The following is a 15396-nucleotide window of genomic DNA, read 5'->3' as shown; positions in this document are numbered from 1 at the left end:
GGTTCTCACCCTCTTGCCAGGGACTTGGTTTTTAACTTTACTCTTTTGTAGAAGGATTCTGAAAGAAAACCAATAAAGTGCACCTAAGCCATCACTGCTGGTGTCTGAAGAGTGTCTGCTTATAGCCCAGGTGCACCCTCACCCCTACCCCCACCAAGGGTTTCTTCTGCATTTAATCTGTTGCAATATCACCTGTCACTTAGCCTTTGGAAAACTTCACTTTATGCTCATAAGAGAATGAGAACAGAAAGGGCAAATAATGTAGGTATTATAAAAATAGTAATGTCAGAGATCCCGTGAAAGGGTCTCAAGGATTCCCCCTTGGAATCCTTGTGGATTCCAAGTGTGGTTCAAGAACCACACTTGGAAGTTTTCTCCCTATTCTCCTTCCCATTGGCTAGAATGCAGACCCTGGTGGGCATGAACCAGAGCCACCACGATAAGGCTGGAGTTGAGGATGGGCAGGGCATTGAAGGCTGTTTAGCATTCTTGGCCCCGCCCACTACTTATCAGGGCCTCCACCCCTTTGCCCCCAACATCATTTGGTCATTTGAAGACCAAAACCATCTCCTATGAAGTTAGAACTGATAAACTGAGATAGAGGTTCCTGGAAGAAACTTATTTCCTACTCTTTTGCCCTTTGCAAAGCAGGCACTATCTAAGACAGAGGTCCCCACCCCCCGGGCCACGGACCGATACCAGTCCGTGGCCTGTTAGGAACCAGGCCACAGACCAGGAGGTGAGCCGTGCGAAGATTCATCTGTGTTTACAGCCGCTCCCCGTGGCTCACATTACCGCCTGAGCTACGCCTCCTGTCAGATCAGCGGTGGCATTAGATTCTCAGAGGGGCTCGAACCCTACTGTGAACTGCGCATGCGAGGGATCTAGGTTGCGCGCTCCTTATGAGACTCTAATGCCTGGTGATCTGAGGTGGAGCTGAGGCGGTGATGCTAGCGCTGGGGAGCAGCTGAAAATACAGATTATCAATAGCAGAGGGGTTTGACTGCACAGAGACCATAATAAATCAACTGCTTGCAGACTCATATCAAAACTCCATCAGTGAGTGGCAAGTGACGATGAAGCTGCACCTAATGGAGTAGACTGGACATAAGCAACACACTTCGGGTGTCACTGTTTCCCGTCACCCCCAGATGCGACCATCTAGTTGCAGGAAAACAAGCTCAGGGCTCCCACTGATTCTGCATTATGGTGAGTTGTATCATTGTTTCATTATATATTACAGTGTAATAATAATAGAAATAAAGTGCACAATAAATGTAATGCGCTTGAGTCATCCCCAAACCATCCACCCCACCCCCACCCCCATCCGTGGAAAAATTGTCTTCTGTGAAACTGGTCCCTGGTGACAAAAATTTTGGGGACCACTGATTTAAGAAATACTCCGTAGTCTTTTCCAACAGCTCTCTTAAAATCTTTTTTTTTTTTTTTTTTTGCAGTATGCGGGCCTCTCACCGTTGTGGCCTCTCCCGTTGCAGAGCACAGGCTCCAGACGCGCAGGTTCAGTGGTCATGGCTCACGGGCCTAGCCACTCTGCAGCATATGGGATCTTCCTGGACTGGGGCACGAACCCATGTCCCCTGCATTGGCAGGCGGACTCTCAACCACTGCACCACCAGGGAAGCCCTTAAAATCATTTTTAAAAAATTTTATTTTATTTTTTGGCTGCATCAGGTCTTAGTTGCAGCACGCGGGATCTTTTGTTGCGATACACAGGCTCTTCCTTTCAGTGTGTGGGCTTCTCTCTAGTTGTGGTGCATGGGCTCCAGAGCTCATGAGCTCTGTAGCTGTAGTACACGGGCTCTCTAGTTGTGGTGTGCGGGCTCAGTAGTTGTGGCACGCGGGCTTAGTTGTCCTGCGGCATGTGGGATCTTAGTTCCCCAGCCAGGGATCGAACCGGCATCCCCTGCATTGCAAGATGGATTCTTAACCACTGGACCACCAGGGAAGTCCCTCCCTTGAAATCATTTTGGAAAAAATAAAAAATTTGGCTCTAATGGAAATCAGATCCAGTTCAAAATATTTCTATGGGGCTTCCCTGGTGGCGCAGTGGTTGGGAGTCCGCCTGCCGATGCGGGGGACACGGGTTCGTGCCCCGGTCCGGGAGGATCCCACAAGCCGCAGAGCGGCTGGGCCCATGGGCCATGGCCGCTGAGCCTGAGCGTCTGGAGCCTGTGCTCTGCAACGGGAGAGGCTGCGGCAGTGAGAGGCCCGCGTACCACAAAAAAAATAAATAAATAAAATAAAATATGCCTATGGCTTCCCATACTATTCAGGGTGAAAGACAAATTCCTCTCTATGATGTCAAGGCCTCACAAGATCTGGTCTGGTTACCTCTCCTGTTACTCCCCAGCAAGTGCACTCTTGCCTGACCACCTATTTAAAACTACCTCACTCTATCTCCCTTCCCTGCTATATCCTTGAAAGCACTTATCACAAACAAACATTCTATTGTTTACTTACTTAGTTGTCTGTCTCTCCTCAATTGAGGGTCAGCAACAATGAGGGCAAAGGTAGTTATTTTGTTCCCTGCATCCTGAGCGCTAGGTGCTCAGTAAAGATTTATTGATTGAGTGGATGTGTGCATGGCAGCAGAAGCTGGGAGGATGGAAATACAAGCTGACACCCAAAGGAGGGTTTATGGGGTGCTGTGGGGCTCTTCTCCCCTCTGCCTTTATTCCTATCCTCTGCTATGGTCCCTCCCTTCGCTGAAAGCCTGCCTCCTCCAGCAGATTTCCTTAAACCAAAACCCTGGGAATTGGAGGCACTCTTGGTCCCTTATAAACAACCAGAGCAAGGCCACTTCTTGATCTTAGGGAGGAAGTTTACAGATGCCTTTGGCCATATCGATGGCATTAGGTTTTACTGCGACTCCATTCTCGGGTGTATTAGTAGATCGAACATTTCTGGAGAGGACTGAAACCCCAGTGATGCCAGTTGATGGCCTGTGGAAGAGGTGACGTTATGGTAAATTATGATCAAATCCTATGGCAAAGCCCATGATCTATAGGCAACATGGGCGTCAGCTGAAATTAAATGATGCTTGGATCCTGAAGTACAACCAGCAGGATCCCTGATATCCATTCTGTACGCCCGCCCCCTCACTTACTTCAGCGATCGGTGGAGGAAGCAAGGTTAGGGTCAGCCGCAGAGGACCCATCCTCCATCAAGCCCCGCCCCACTCTATCTCTTGCATGACCCCGCGCACTAACCGATTTCCTAGTGGCACCGCCCCCACTCTGGTCCCGCCTCATCAGCAGATCTGCACTCGGCCTTCGCCCCGCCTCCCTACTCCTATCCTACCTGCCCCTTCCGGCCTGCCCTTGCGCCCAGACCCGGCCGCACTTCCCCGTTCCTTTGCTTTCTGACAGATCTAGTTTCGCGCGCTGGCGGGGTGCGAGTCCGAGAGCCTCCCCGAACGCTGAGGAGGGAATGTGGCGCGCGCAGGAAGGGGCCGGCCGCAGCATCAGGGCCGGCGCTGTCGTCCGCCTCCCTTTCCCCAGGCCCCGGAGCTGAGGCCCGAAACCAGAGCTCGGGGCAGCGCGGCTCCCTGGCCCCGGGTATGGAGGCCCCGGAGGCGGCACCCGCTCAGGCTGAGGGCGCGGAGGCGGCGCCCTGGGCGCACCTAGAGGCCCCCGCCCGCCTCCTGCTGCAGACGCTGCAGGCGGGGCCCGACGGGGCGCGGCGCGGCTTGGGGGTGCTGCGGGCTCTGAGCGGCCGCGGAGGGGAGCCCTTCGGCTGGGACCGCGTCTTCGAGGCGCTGTGCCGGGAGGAGCCAGTAGTGGAGGGCCCGGACTGTCGCCTGGAGCTGTAAGTTGTCCGCCCGCGTTCCTCCTGTCCTGCTGGTCGCGGCGGCCGCTGGCGTAGCTCGGGGCGCCGCCCGTCATCCTCCACGGTGGTGTGAGGCAGGGGCTGGCGCTACCTACTTCTCTAGATGAGAAGACCGAGGCACAGAGAGGTGAAATACTTGCCCCGAGAGCGGGTCCCTGCCGCGCGCCCTGTGAGGCGGGGCCTCCGGCAGACCCTCATAGCGTAGGTACTGGTCTTACCTAGACGAAAGACACCTGCCCTCGGTTGGGTGTAAATGAATAATTATGTCAGTGGATTCTAACTAATTTTAATCACACACTTCCATCTCTTACCTCCAGTATAGGTCAAGAGTACACGTGTGTTAAAATACGTACATTGTCAAAAAAAAAAATAAAAAAAAAAATAAAATAAAAAAAAATACGTACATTGTCAAGTATACATAAATAGAAAATTTTTTAAATTTTATTTTTATTTATTTATGGCTGTGTTGGGTCTTCGTTGCTGCACGCGGACTCTCTCCAGTTTCGGAGAGCAGGGGCTACTCTTCATTGCAGTGCGCGGGCTTCTCATTGCGGTGGCTTCTCGTTGCGGAGCACGGGCTCTAGGTGCGCAGGCTTCAGTAATTGTGGCATGCAGGCTCAGGAGTTGTGGCGCACGGGCTTAGTTGCTCTGCGGCATGTGGGATCTTCCTGAACCAGGGATGGAATCCGTGTCCCCTGCATTGGCAGGCGGACTCCTAACCACTGCGACACCAGGGAAGTCCCCATAAATAGAAATTTTAAACGTGGTAAATGACAATAAATATCTGATCATGCTGGCTTTATATTATCAGTTTTTCAAAGCATAATATACAGTTTAGGGGAAGATCTCTTACCTTGAGGATGGTGTTCTTGATAACTTTTAGTCTTTTGGGTGACTTTGAACTTTTTCCCCCTCTTTATGTGGCTAAGAATCCCTACTAGGAGCAGAAGTGTCAGCTCTACCATTTTTGAATTAGGTTGTGCTTCCCCTACTGGTAGTCAGTTTCTTTTCTGACATCCTTGTAAGCCATGTGTCCATTTTGTGAGGGTTCGTTTTGTTAAGAAAGATAATACAGCGTCCATAGGTGCACTTAATTATCTAGTTAAGTAAAATACAGAAAGTAACGTAGTGAGGTGCCACCTTCAGCCTCTAGGGGGCTGAAGAGCAGGCCTCCCACTCTCCTTGAATACCCCTCCCTAAGAATTGGGTTGGACACTGGAATATGGAGGGCCAATCCATATTTTAAATATTTGTAATACTTCATTTTTTATGTTTTAGATGAATAGAAATAGAAGTTCTATTATTTTCTTCCCACACTCCATCTTGAATTTCTTTCAATAGAATTTTCTGAATCCGCAAATTGGACGCTCTAGAAATGTTTACCCAATGGTCTGGCTCTTTCTGGACAGAGTAAGGGGAATGGAACGTAACCTGCGGTCCCTGGATAGAACTGTACTGCAGTATAATTGTTTTCTTTTGTAATGCTATGTATTTTATGCATTTAACCCTCTTATTCTGATAAGGGAATCCATGCACAAAAATGGTAAAAGTCCTTGGAGTAGGCTCTTCCCGACTTCTCTACTTCAGTATCCTCCACCACAAATTGACGATCTTTTTAACTTTTACTCTAGTTTTTTCTCTCATTTAGTGTTTTTTCTCCACAAAAAAATAAAAGGTTTCGTTCCTCTCTTATATATCCCAAGTGCCTCTGTGTGTGATGCCAAGCAGCCCCACAAAGTCATGTATACAGAGGTGCAGAGGCGTGATGGGTGGTGGGCTAGATGCACTCATGACCTGCTTGCCACTCCAGCAAGCCTCAGGTCACATAGCATCTGCATTCGTGCCTTTGTCACGTTACAGATGGCTACTTTGCTCTGTCCACAGCAGTCTTGCTGATCTGTGAAACTTATTCTCAGAGATTTAATTCAGTCAATAAATGTGCACCAAGTGCCTGCTTTAGGCTGGTGTTGTGCTGGGTACTGGGACACAGAGGAAAGAGACACTGCTTCTGCCTCTCAGGAACTCAGTTCAGTGAAAGGAACATCAGAGCTGGACAGATGTGACCCTTTGAGTTCCAGGGGACTGCCAAGGGGAACACAGGTCTGCAGGCTAAGCGTTGCTCAGTATTCTGGAGTATTATTTTTACGTAAAGTTTGGGAAAGGGCTTCTTTTTCTTTTTTACATAAAACAAGCATGGATCTATTATAGGGTAGGCGTCAACGTGAATTTCTGAGCTGAAATAGGAGATGTCAAAGAGCAGGGCCTAGTGTAGTGTAGAATAGATGCCCACTTGTTGAATGACTTCCATGCCGACTCGCAGGTACTGCCCACCAGCGCCCCCGTCTGTCCGGTGCCATCTAGCCTCTAGCTCTACCCAGTCTGCCCTATGTTCCTTTCAGCAAGACACTCTTAACTGCTTGTTCTCCCTCTGCTACCCAGGAAACCACTGCTGCTGCGATTGCCCCCGTTATGCCAGAGGAACCTGATGTCCCTACTGATGGCTGTTTGGCCGTCGCTGCCCGAAAGCAGTCTCCACCCTGTGCTGCAGATTGTGCAGCAGGATCCAAGCCCCGACCCTGATCCCTGGCTCCGGGCCCTTGGGGAATTTCTGCGAAGGGATCTGGGTGTTGGGATCTCCACTGAGGGAGTGTCCCCACTGTCTAAAAGGTGCCAGAGACAGCTTCGAGGCCTGTGTAGGCAGCTGGGCCAAGGGGGCAGGAAGTTGAAGTTGCCCCAGGCTCCAGATCCCGAAGGGACAGAACAGGAGGAGGACAAGGACTCCCAGCGGCCTGGGAAACGCAGAAAGGAAGCGGAGGAAGAGCCTGCCAGTCCTGAGGGGGAGAGGGCCCCCAAAAGGCTCCGGTGGTTGGAAAAGGAAGAAGAAGAAAGTCATGAGGAAAACAGACCTGAACATGAATCTTTGGAATCCCTGGCCAATGGAGGAGGTGCATCGTCCATTAAGAACCAGCCTGTTTTGGGGGCTAAGCCCAGTGAGGCTGGTCAGAGTCTAGAGGATGCTAAGGGCCTACCTGAGAGTTTGGAGTTGCCCAGAGCTATCCAGGTACTAGGGTGAGGAGGCTGCTTTCGAGTGATTCTTCAGGAATGGGGGGGTTAAGCCGGTTGGGATACTGTGTCCCACCTCGGATGACTGTAGTCCGTGGAGCAAGGGGAAGGAGGTGGGGTTGAGGGAATGTAGTTTCTGCTCCACAGATTCTACAGAGGAGGGGGTGGGGACAGGAGTTACTGGAGGTGGGAGCCCTTGACCTAATGATCAATAGTGTGAGGTTAAGGGTACCACGGAAGAGGAAAGGCTCTGGAGCTACCCCTGCCACCCATCTTATGGGAATGGGGGAATCATACCAGCATCCAGCCTGTCCTCCCAGCCCAAGGCCTGGGTCTGCCCCCATTAGGATGTATGCAGAGAAGACAAGTCTGTTCAGTTGGGTTTACATAGGTCTTGTCTAGTTTGAGTTCTTTAAGCACTTTGCAAGGTTTACGTTCTGGCTCTCTTGAGTCATCTTTGCCCGCTAGTGCCCACTGACCTGGGGCCTTCTCAGAGAGGGGGCTGGGTCTGGGTTGGGGGCCATGCTGCGTGGGTGGGGACATGGCAGTGACTGGGCTTTCCTCTGCAGGAACAAGTTCCCAGGCTGCAGCAGCTGCTCAAGACCCTCGGGAAGGTGACTGGCCCTACTCTGCTACCCATAACCCTTCTTCCGCCCCCTGCCTGGACCCCAGCTGTGCCCAGGGAAGCCCCAGTGCAGTGAGGCACAGGCTGTTTGGGTGAGGGGGTTGGAATGAAGGTCTGAGGACAGTCCCTGCAAAGGCTTTTCTTGGTCCAAGTATGTTGTCTAACCTGAGACAGGTTCTAATTCCAGGCAAGTTCCTCTCTTCTAGTAGCACCTTCTGGGGTCCTTAGCCATCCACTCTGCCAATTGAAGGGGTGGCCTCAGTGACTTGTCACTGAGGGCTCTGCAGGTCCTAACATGGGATTTGCCTTCCCAGGGGTTGGAAGGGCTGGAGGGCACCCCACCAGTTGAGCTGCAGCTTCTCCACGAATGCAGTCCTGGCCAGGTGAGTCCAGAAAAACCGCCTGGCCCTGAGGACACGGTCCCTCTCCATTTAAATTTGTGTTTCCCTGCCTCATGTAGGAATTTGGGGAGGGGATTTTGTTGGGTTTTTTGGTCTCAGGGGCAGGGGTGACCCTCAGTGGTTTCTTTTAGCCCTTGGTTCCTCCCCGTAGGGCAGCTCTCCCCACCTTACCTTACCCTGGAGTGTCCTGGCCCCGCCCCTTCTGCTGCCCGGTTGGATTGAGACAGCCCAGCAGAGACAGGCTGAGTGTCCCGGTGTCCTCCCTCCTCCTTGGCAGGTGGACCTGGTGTGTGCCCAGCTGCAGCTCCCACAGCTCTCGGACACAGGTCTCCTGCAGCTCTGCACCTGGCTGCTGGCCCTTTCACCAGACCTCAGCCTCAGCAATGCTACTGTGCTGACCAGGAGCCTCTTCCTTGGACGGGTAGGTGCGCTGGGATACACATGGAGTGCCAGAGACAGTGAGTGAGAGAGTCTGAACCCTCAGTAGGGTGGGAGAGGGGGTCCCCAGCCTTGCATGCATCTGCTTGTCTGAGGAGCCTGGGGCAAGGGAAGGGCATAACCCCCTAGGCCATCTACCCACCTGGCATCTAACTCCTCCCTCTTGGGCCCCAGATCCTTAGAGAAGTGGAAGGGATTTGGGGTTTGGGATCAGGGATTTGGGAGCTGGGGAAGGGAGTTATGTGTCCTTTCCAATGAGTGGATCCATGTGAGTCCTAGATAAAAGAACTTCTTTTTTCTCTGTACTGTAATGTGTGAGCCTCTGAAATACGTGTTCAATAAACACTGATAGGAAGGAAGAAGAAAGAAATTAATATTTTCCTCCCCGTTGGCTGTAGATTCTCTCCCTGACTTCCTCAGCCTCCCGCTTGCTCACAACTGCCCTGACCTCCTTCTGTACTAAGTACACCTACGCCGTCTGCAGAGCCCTCCTTGGCCCTGTGCTCCAAGCCCCAGGAATAGGTAATTCTGGAATGGGCCCCAGGCCTGGTAGCTCTTCCCTGTCTGTTCCCAGCACCCTTCACCCCCCGGGTGGCCCTGGCAGGAGCTGAGTTTTCAATAAATGAAGATACCTGTTGCTTCCCTGACGATGCCACCTGTAAAGGGCCAGGCATTTTGTTCCCTGCTAGCCCCATTCTCTCCTGCCAGCTGCTCCCAGACTTTTCCCCTCTGCTGTCGCCCACCCAGGTCCAGCTCAAACAGAGTTACTGTGTTGCCTTACAAAGGACGAGGCCCTGGAGCCGGACATGCAGGCTCTAATGCTGGGGTGAGTGTATAAGCTCCACGCTGGCCCCACCCGCACCTCCTCCCTCTGGCCAAACCTGCTCTTGGCATTCTGGACTTGGAGCCGGCTGGGTACCAGGCCCCGTGCCTGAAATACAGGCAGTGGCACAGCCATTGCCCCCTCTCGCTGTCCTGAGCCTGGCTTGTGCCTTCCCACCTGTGGGCCCCTGTTAGTTGCCATCCCATGCACCTTCCCAAGCCCAGGGTTTCAGTCTTCTGTGCCAGGTGCCCCCGGGAATGCGAAGAGGCTGGCACTCCTGCTCTTGAGTTCTTGGCGTAGTTGGAACATGGCGTAGTGGTTCAGAGCACTGGCTCTGGAGTCAGACAGACATGGTTGCAGGTCTCAACCTTGCCTTTTATTTAAATGTGTGAGTTTTAAACAGGTTATTGCATCTCTCTGAGCCTGTTTCCATGTATGAACTCTGTAGAGTTTTTCTAGATAATAACTGTGATAACGCATATCATGGCCTCGGCACAGTGTTTGGCACCTAGTGAGTGCTCAAATGTTGTTATTAAATTGGTGTTAAATTTAGGTATCAAAATTGGGGAGTCAAGATACAGACATGTAGAAATAATGAGTAGGTGAGATCTCATTGGACACTAACATGAAATATGAAATGCTAAGTATAATATGAGAAGGGGACAGTCGCAAAAATACTGCCAGCCACCAGTTATTGAGCACTTTCTCTGTGCTTTAGATTTATTACTTCATTAGTCTTCATGCAATCCTGTGAGGTAAGTGCTGTGGCCGCCTTAGAGATGGAAAAACTGAAGCTCAGAGAGGTTGAGGGAGGTGGCCAAAGGTCACACAGCCAGCAAGTGCAAAAGCCTGGGATCAAACCCAAGTCTGTGCACCCAAGAAGCCACACCGTTTCCATGTGACATCCTGCTTTTCCAAACAAGCTGAGGACAGTAGGTGCAGCTGGAGTGGACCTCACCGTGGGCTGGGTTCCGCAGGGAGGTTTCGCCTTCTCTAGGAAGCCTCCTGTGTGTCATCTCACCCATCATCATCCTCCTCTTCCCTGGGTCGTCCTCCGCTTTCAAACTCAGGAGGCACTATCAACTCCTGGTTATTTTCCAGGGGACCTTTGTACCTCTCACTGCCAAATCCTTCGTGTCAGGTCCCGGGGGTCTTGGGCTGTGGCCTTCCCAGCACTGAGTATGGGCTCTGCAGCAGTGGCTGCTAGATGGCCACCAGCATCGGGGGGCTCTGACTACTTCCTCTGTTGGCTGGAGATCTTGGCTGTCCCCAGGGCCTTGCCCTGCCTTGGGGTAGGAGCAGTAGATATTCAGGCTCAGGTGGGAGGCTGAGCTTTCCTCACTGGGGCCTGTGCCTTGCAGACAGATCTTGGAGCTGCCCTGGAAGGAAGAGACTTTCTTGGTGTTGCAGTCACTCCTGGAGCGGCAGGTGAGCAGGCTGCCTTGGGGAAGAGTGGACAAAGAAGTGCTGTAGTGCTGTGGCTGGGTGTGCAGCTCCTGGGTGTCTGACCCCTTCAGTGATGGAGGGGCAAGCAGGATGACTGCCCTCCGGCAGGGTGCCCGTGACAGTGGGAGGGTCCAGGGGCTTGAAAGGCCAGTAGCAGAGAGCTGACTGCATGGTGAATCCCAGCTCTACCTCTTAGTAGCTGTGTGGCCTTGGGGAGGGATTTTTTGATGTGTGTGTGTAAATTTAATTTATTTTTAAATTTAATTAATTTATTTTTTGGCCGCACTGCATGGCATGCGGGATCCTAGTTCCCCGACCAGGGATTGAACCCGTGCCCCCTGAAGTGGAAGCGTGGAGTCCTAACCAGTGGACTGCCAGGGACAGTGCCTAATTTATTTTTGAATAGGTAATAGATTCATATGTTCACAATTTTGAACGCTTAAAAGGATATAGTGAAAAAATTTTCCCCAGCCACCGAGATTCCCCTCCGCAGGGCTAATCAGTGTTACTAGTTGCAGGGGAACCCTTCCAGAGATGCTGTCTATATACAAGGACACATGGTGAAATTTACTTTTCCCCTGCCTTTTACATAGATGGTAACACACCAAGCTCAGTGCTCTGCACTTTGCTTTTTTCATCTAACAGTACATTTCGGCAGTTTTTCCATATATCAGTACCTAAAATTCTGCCTCATTTGTTTATAACGTAGGTAGTTGACTTAACCTCTTTATGCCTCAGTTTCCTCATCTGCAAAAGGGGAGTGATGATAGCACCTACCACATAAAACTGGGGTGAGGTTTAAATGGTATAATTGGTGTAACATGCTCAGAGTGGTACCTAACGCATAATAAGTGTTTATTAAATTGTGACTATGAAGATCTGTTGTTATTATACTGCCAGTGCCCCCTTGGGACCTCACTCCTTTATATCTTCAACCACTAAGCCAGGCGAGGGATCCTTGTCCCCCATCTCCTAATCTGAGCCTGTGCAACAGTGGCCACCATTTTTTGAGACCTGTGTGCTAGGCTTTATGTGCATAATCTCATTTAATCCTTTTCACAGTCTTCAGAGTTTGACATCATGAGCCCCATTTTATAGATGTGGAAACTGAGTCTCAGTTAAGTGACCTGCACAGGGTCACCTGGTTAGGAAGTGATGGAGTTGGGAGTTGAATCCAGGGTCCTTTCTTGTGCTACTGTCTGATCTCCTAATGTGTGCAGGTGGAGATGCCCTCTGAGAAGTTCAGTGTGTTGATGGAGAAACTCTGTAAAGAGGGGCCAGCAGCCACCACGTCCATGGCCTATGCCAAGCTCATGCTGACAGTGGTAACCAAGTATCGGGCCAATGTGAGTATTGGTAGGGCCATGAGGGCTGCTCCTGCTGCTCTGAGCCTGCCACGAGGGTATATGTTTGTCAGGGAGAAAACCCTGAGTGTTAGCCTTGGAAACCACAAGTTCAAGCCCAAGACAGGGGAGTGAGACTGCTTAGGAGTTCATTCATCCAGCCAACACTGCTGTGGGCCAGATGCTATCTGGGGCATTAAGGAATCAACAGTGACCATATCACAGTTTCTGTCCTGGACTTGACCCTCTCCCCCAGTTAGTGAGAGGGGAGAGAGATGATAACTGGCTCATTGTAATATCTGGTAGGAGCCAGGTGAAAGGTATGCACAGGGCATTTGATGACGGGGAAAAGGGGGCAACTAAACCTTGTTTGTGATTGGGAGTTGGGACAGGCTTCCTGACTCTTAAAGGGTGAGTGGTAGTCAAGGGCGGAGATGAAGGAAAGGGCATTCCAGGCAAAAGAAACGGTGTAAGCACTCAATGTCCCAGGGGATCTGCAGGTACATCATTGTAGCTGAGGCCTAAAATCCCAAGAGTAGATGGCTGTAGGGGATGAAGTTAGAGAGCTAAAATACTGAGAGCTGATACTTGTAGCCCCTCATATGTTCCAGGCATCGTTCTAAGCCCTTTGCATATGTTAACTCACTAGTTTATTCCAGGTGTTAGTCCTATGAGAAGATACTATTATTAGCTCCATTTTATAGGTGAGGAAATTGAGACACAGGTTAAAGTAATTTGCCCGGGGTCACATTGCCAAGTCATGGTAGCATCTAATGGAGGGCCCTGTAGGTTATGGTGAGGAGCTTGGACTTTATCTTGAAGACCAGGTCTTCTCTTGGCTCTTAACCCTTTTCTTGGGATCACAGGCCTATGTGATGATTTGGTGAAAGGCATACATCCTCCCAGAAAAATGGAAATATGATTACACATCTTATGCACAATTTCAGGAAGCTCCTGGATCCTCTGAAGACCCTCTGTAGATCCTGGAAGGACCTGCAATATGAGGCATCAGAGGTTATCTCAGGGCCTTCAGCTGGAGTGACCTGATTAGATTTGTATTCTGTAGAGAAACCTCTGGCCTTGGCAAGGAGTGGGGATTGGAGAGTGAAGGTACAGGGCAGAGATGGGTCAGAGGTTGCAGCAACAGGTCAGGGAAGAAAGAGTGGCCCAGAAGGAATGTGGCAGCCACAGTGGAGTGTCTCTGAACCTCAGTTTCCTCATCTGTAAAATGGGAGGATTGTGAGGATTAAATGAAGTCATGCATATAAAGCGCTGCCCCATAGTAAGCACCTAATAATTGTCAACCATTCTTAATATGGCTGACATAGTACGTTGTGCAGTTAGTATTTGACCCCAGGTCTACCTGAATCCAAACACCTTGCTTAACCATGGTGAGATAATGAGGATAGATTGCTCAGGGAGTCATCTCCTCCTATTGTCCTTGTGTCCTGGATTTCTCTCTTCTAACTAAACAGAGCCCAGGGGCAGAGGGGAGATGGGAGGGATCAGCTGCTGGAGTCCAGACATGATTCTTCCTTCTCTCCAGATCAGTGAGCCCCAGAGGCTGGGCCTGGCTGCAGTTCTGGAGCTCAATACCACTTTCCTGAAGAAGTCCCTGCAGGCTGCCCTGAGACAGCTGGCCCCCTGACCATCCACCAAGGGACCACCCTCCCGGACCTCCCTCATCAGATTCCCGAAGGACACTTCTGCCCTGAGCACCTCATCCTGCCCCTTGCCTGGGGGTCAGGGCTGAGCCTGGCCATCCCAGGGGTCAACTGTCTCCCTGCTCCAGGCTGCAGAGAGGCCATCTGGGCCTCCCAGCCAGCAGGAAGGGTCTGGGGCTAAGGGGGCTGGGTGAGTTGTATTACCAAGAGCTGCTGAGCCTGGGCTGCCTCCTTGTCATTTCTACCTCAGGCTGTGGGGACAGACACTTTAAGATAGGCATCAGACTTCCTTGATGGTCCAGCGGTTAAGACTCTGCACTTCCATTGCAGGGGACGAGGGTTGGATCCCTGGTTGGGGGAGTTCCGCATGCCGTGAGATGTGGCCAAAATATAATAATAAATAAAATAGGAGTTAAGATAGGCCTCAGTAGGGTCAAAGCAGACCCAGAGTGGACGACAGTGATGCTCCAGGAGCCCCGGGAGATCTGTATGTTTAGCACAGATCTCTCGTGCTCAAGTGTATGTTATGATCCTCTGTGTTGTTTCTGACTTAAATAATAATTTATCAGTGGTATTTCATAAAAAGCAGGAAGTTCAGTAATGTTTTATTAGAAGCAGTGCCTGCCTTCCTACTAACTCTGGGTGTTTGCTGAAAACACATACCACGCCATCCCCACCCTGCTCAGTGACAGGGGCATCTTTTTCCAAGGGAAATGTTCGGTGAGGGGAAGGTGGTAGAGTTCTGTGGGCCAGATCATGTATGATACCACCCACCCCAGCCCTATCAGAGCTGTTGAGTACATGGGTGGGCTGTGCATCCTGCACTGCGGAGGGGGGCTTGAGGGTGAGAGTAACTCAGCCTGGAGTTGGGGAAGACTTTTGGGCAGATGATGGCTTTTGAGGAGGGATCTGAAGGGCTCCTGGGATTACTGTGAGCAGAGAACAGGATGAGGCCTATTGGACAGGAAAGACAGAAAGGGTGTGCAATACTGTGGGCTTGTGTGTTCTACAACTATATTCCCACAGCACTTAGCTAGGCGCCTTGTTCATAGTAAACACTTAACCTGGCGACTTCCTTGGTGGTCCAGTGGGAAAGACTCAGCGCTCCGAATGCAGAGGGCCTGGGTTCGATCCCTGGGCAGGGAACTAGATCCCACATGCATGCTGCAACTAAGAGTTCGCATGCCGCAAATAAGATCACACATGCTGCAACTAAACATGCCACAATGAAGATCCAGCACAGCCAAAATAAATATTTAAAAAACAAACAAACAAAAAGACACAACCTGGAGATGTTACTGAGGCAACTATCAGGTGAAAGTTCATCACAGAACCTTACCCGCTCCTCCCCACCGCAGGCTCCGAGGCGCCGGGAAGAGAACTCGACATTTCCCTTCCCACAACTTCCTCAGAAGCCGCGAGCCCCCGTTAGAACAAGATGATGAGGGAGGGAGGTCAGGAGCAAAGCCTGCTTTTGAGAAGTGAAGCAGGTGCTAAGGTCAGGAGGAAGCGTGGAGGTTTAAGGGACAAACATGTCGGAATTGCACGCTCTCAGCGGCCGACACGGGGCGGCGCCCAGGAGTGTGACTACTGCAGCTCACCGCCCTGGGCCCAGCCTCTTCCCTAAGGGCCTGGGCAGCTGCTGGTGGCAACGGGCGCCCGGGACCGCCGCAGCTCTGTGGTCTCCGCGTAGGTCTAGCAGTGCAACACGCGGCTGCCGCGGCGCCCCACCCCCGGCACTGAG

At 51.3% G+C, this 15396-nt stretch overlaps 1 protein-coding gene across 3 annotated transcripts; it reads left to right on the top strand.

Moving 5' to 3' along the window:
* Positions 1-3358: 3358 nt before the first annotated feature.
* FANCE (FA complementation group E) lies at positions 3359-15355 on the top strand. 3 transcript variants are annotated; one of them, XR_009520829.2, is made up of 10 exons: positions 3359-3828; positions 6289-6910; positions 7482-7526; positions 7852-7920; positions 8216-8359; positions 8775-8898; positions 9124-9202; positions 10565-10627; positions 11866-11991; positions 13535-15355. XR_009520829.2 is itself a non-coding variant. In XM_060021952.2 (10 exons), exons 1-10 carry the CDS (start codon positions 3581-3583, stop codon positions 13634-13636), a joined length of 1626 nt encoding a protein of 541 aa, XP_059877935.1. In that variant the 5' UTR covers positions 3359-3580; the 3' UTR covers positions 13637-15355. The 3 variants fall into 3 exon arrangements, 2 of the variants coding, with proteins under 2 accessions (XP_059877935.1, XP_059877936.1); XM_060021952.2 differs by having other exon boundaries at positions 10561-10627; XM_060021953.2 differs by lacking the exon at positions 11866-11991 and having other exon boundaries at positions 10561-10627.
* The last annotated feature ends 41 nt before the right edge of the window (positions 15356-15396 follow it).

This window comes from Delphinus delphis, chromosome 10 (assembly GCF_949987515.2).
Source record: "Delphinus delphis chromosome 10, mDelDel1.2, whole genome shotgun sequence".
In the NCBI taxonomy this organism is placed as follows: Eukaryota; Metazoa; Chordata; class Mammalia; order Artiodactyla; family Delphinidae; genus Delphinus; species Delphinus delphis.
Note: the sequence above shows the minus strand (reverse complement) of the source record. Positions and strands in the feature narration are given on the sequence as shown.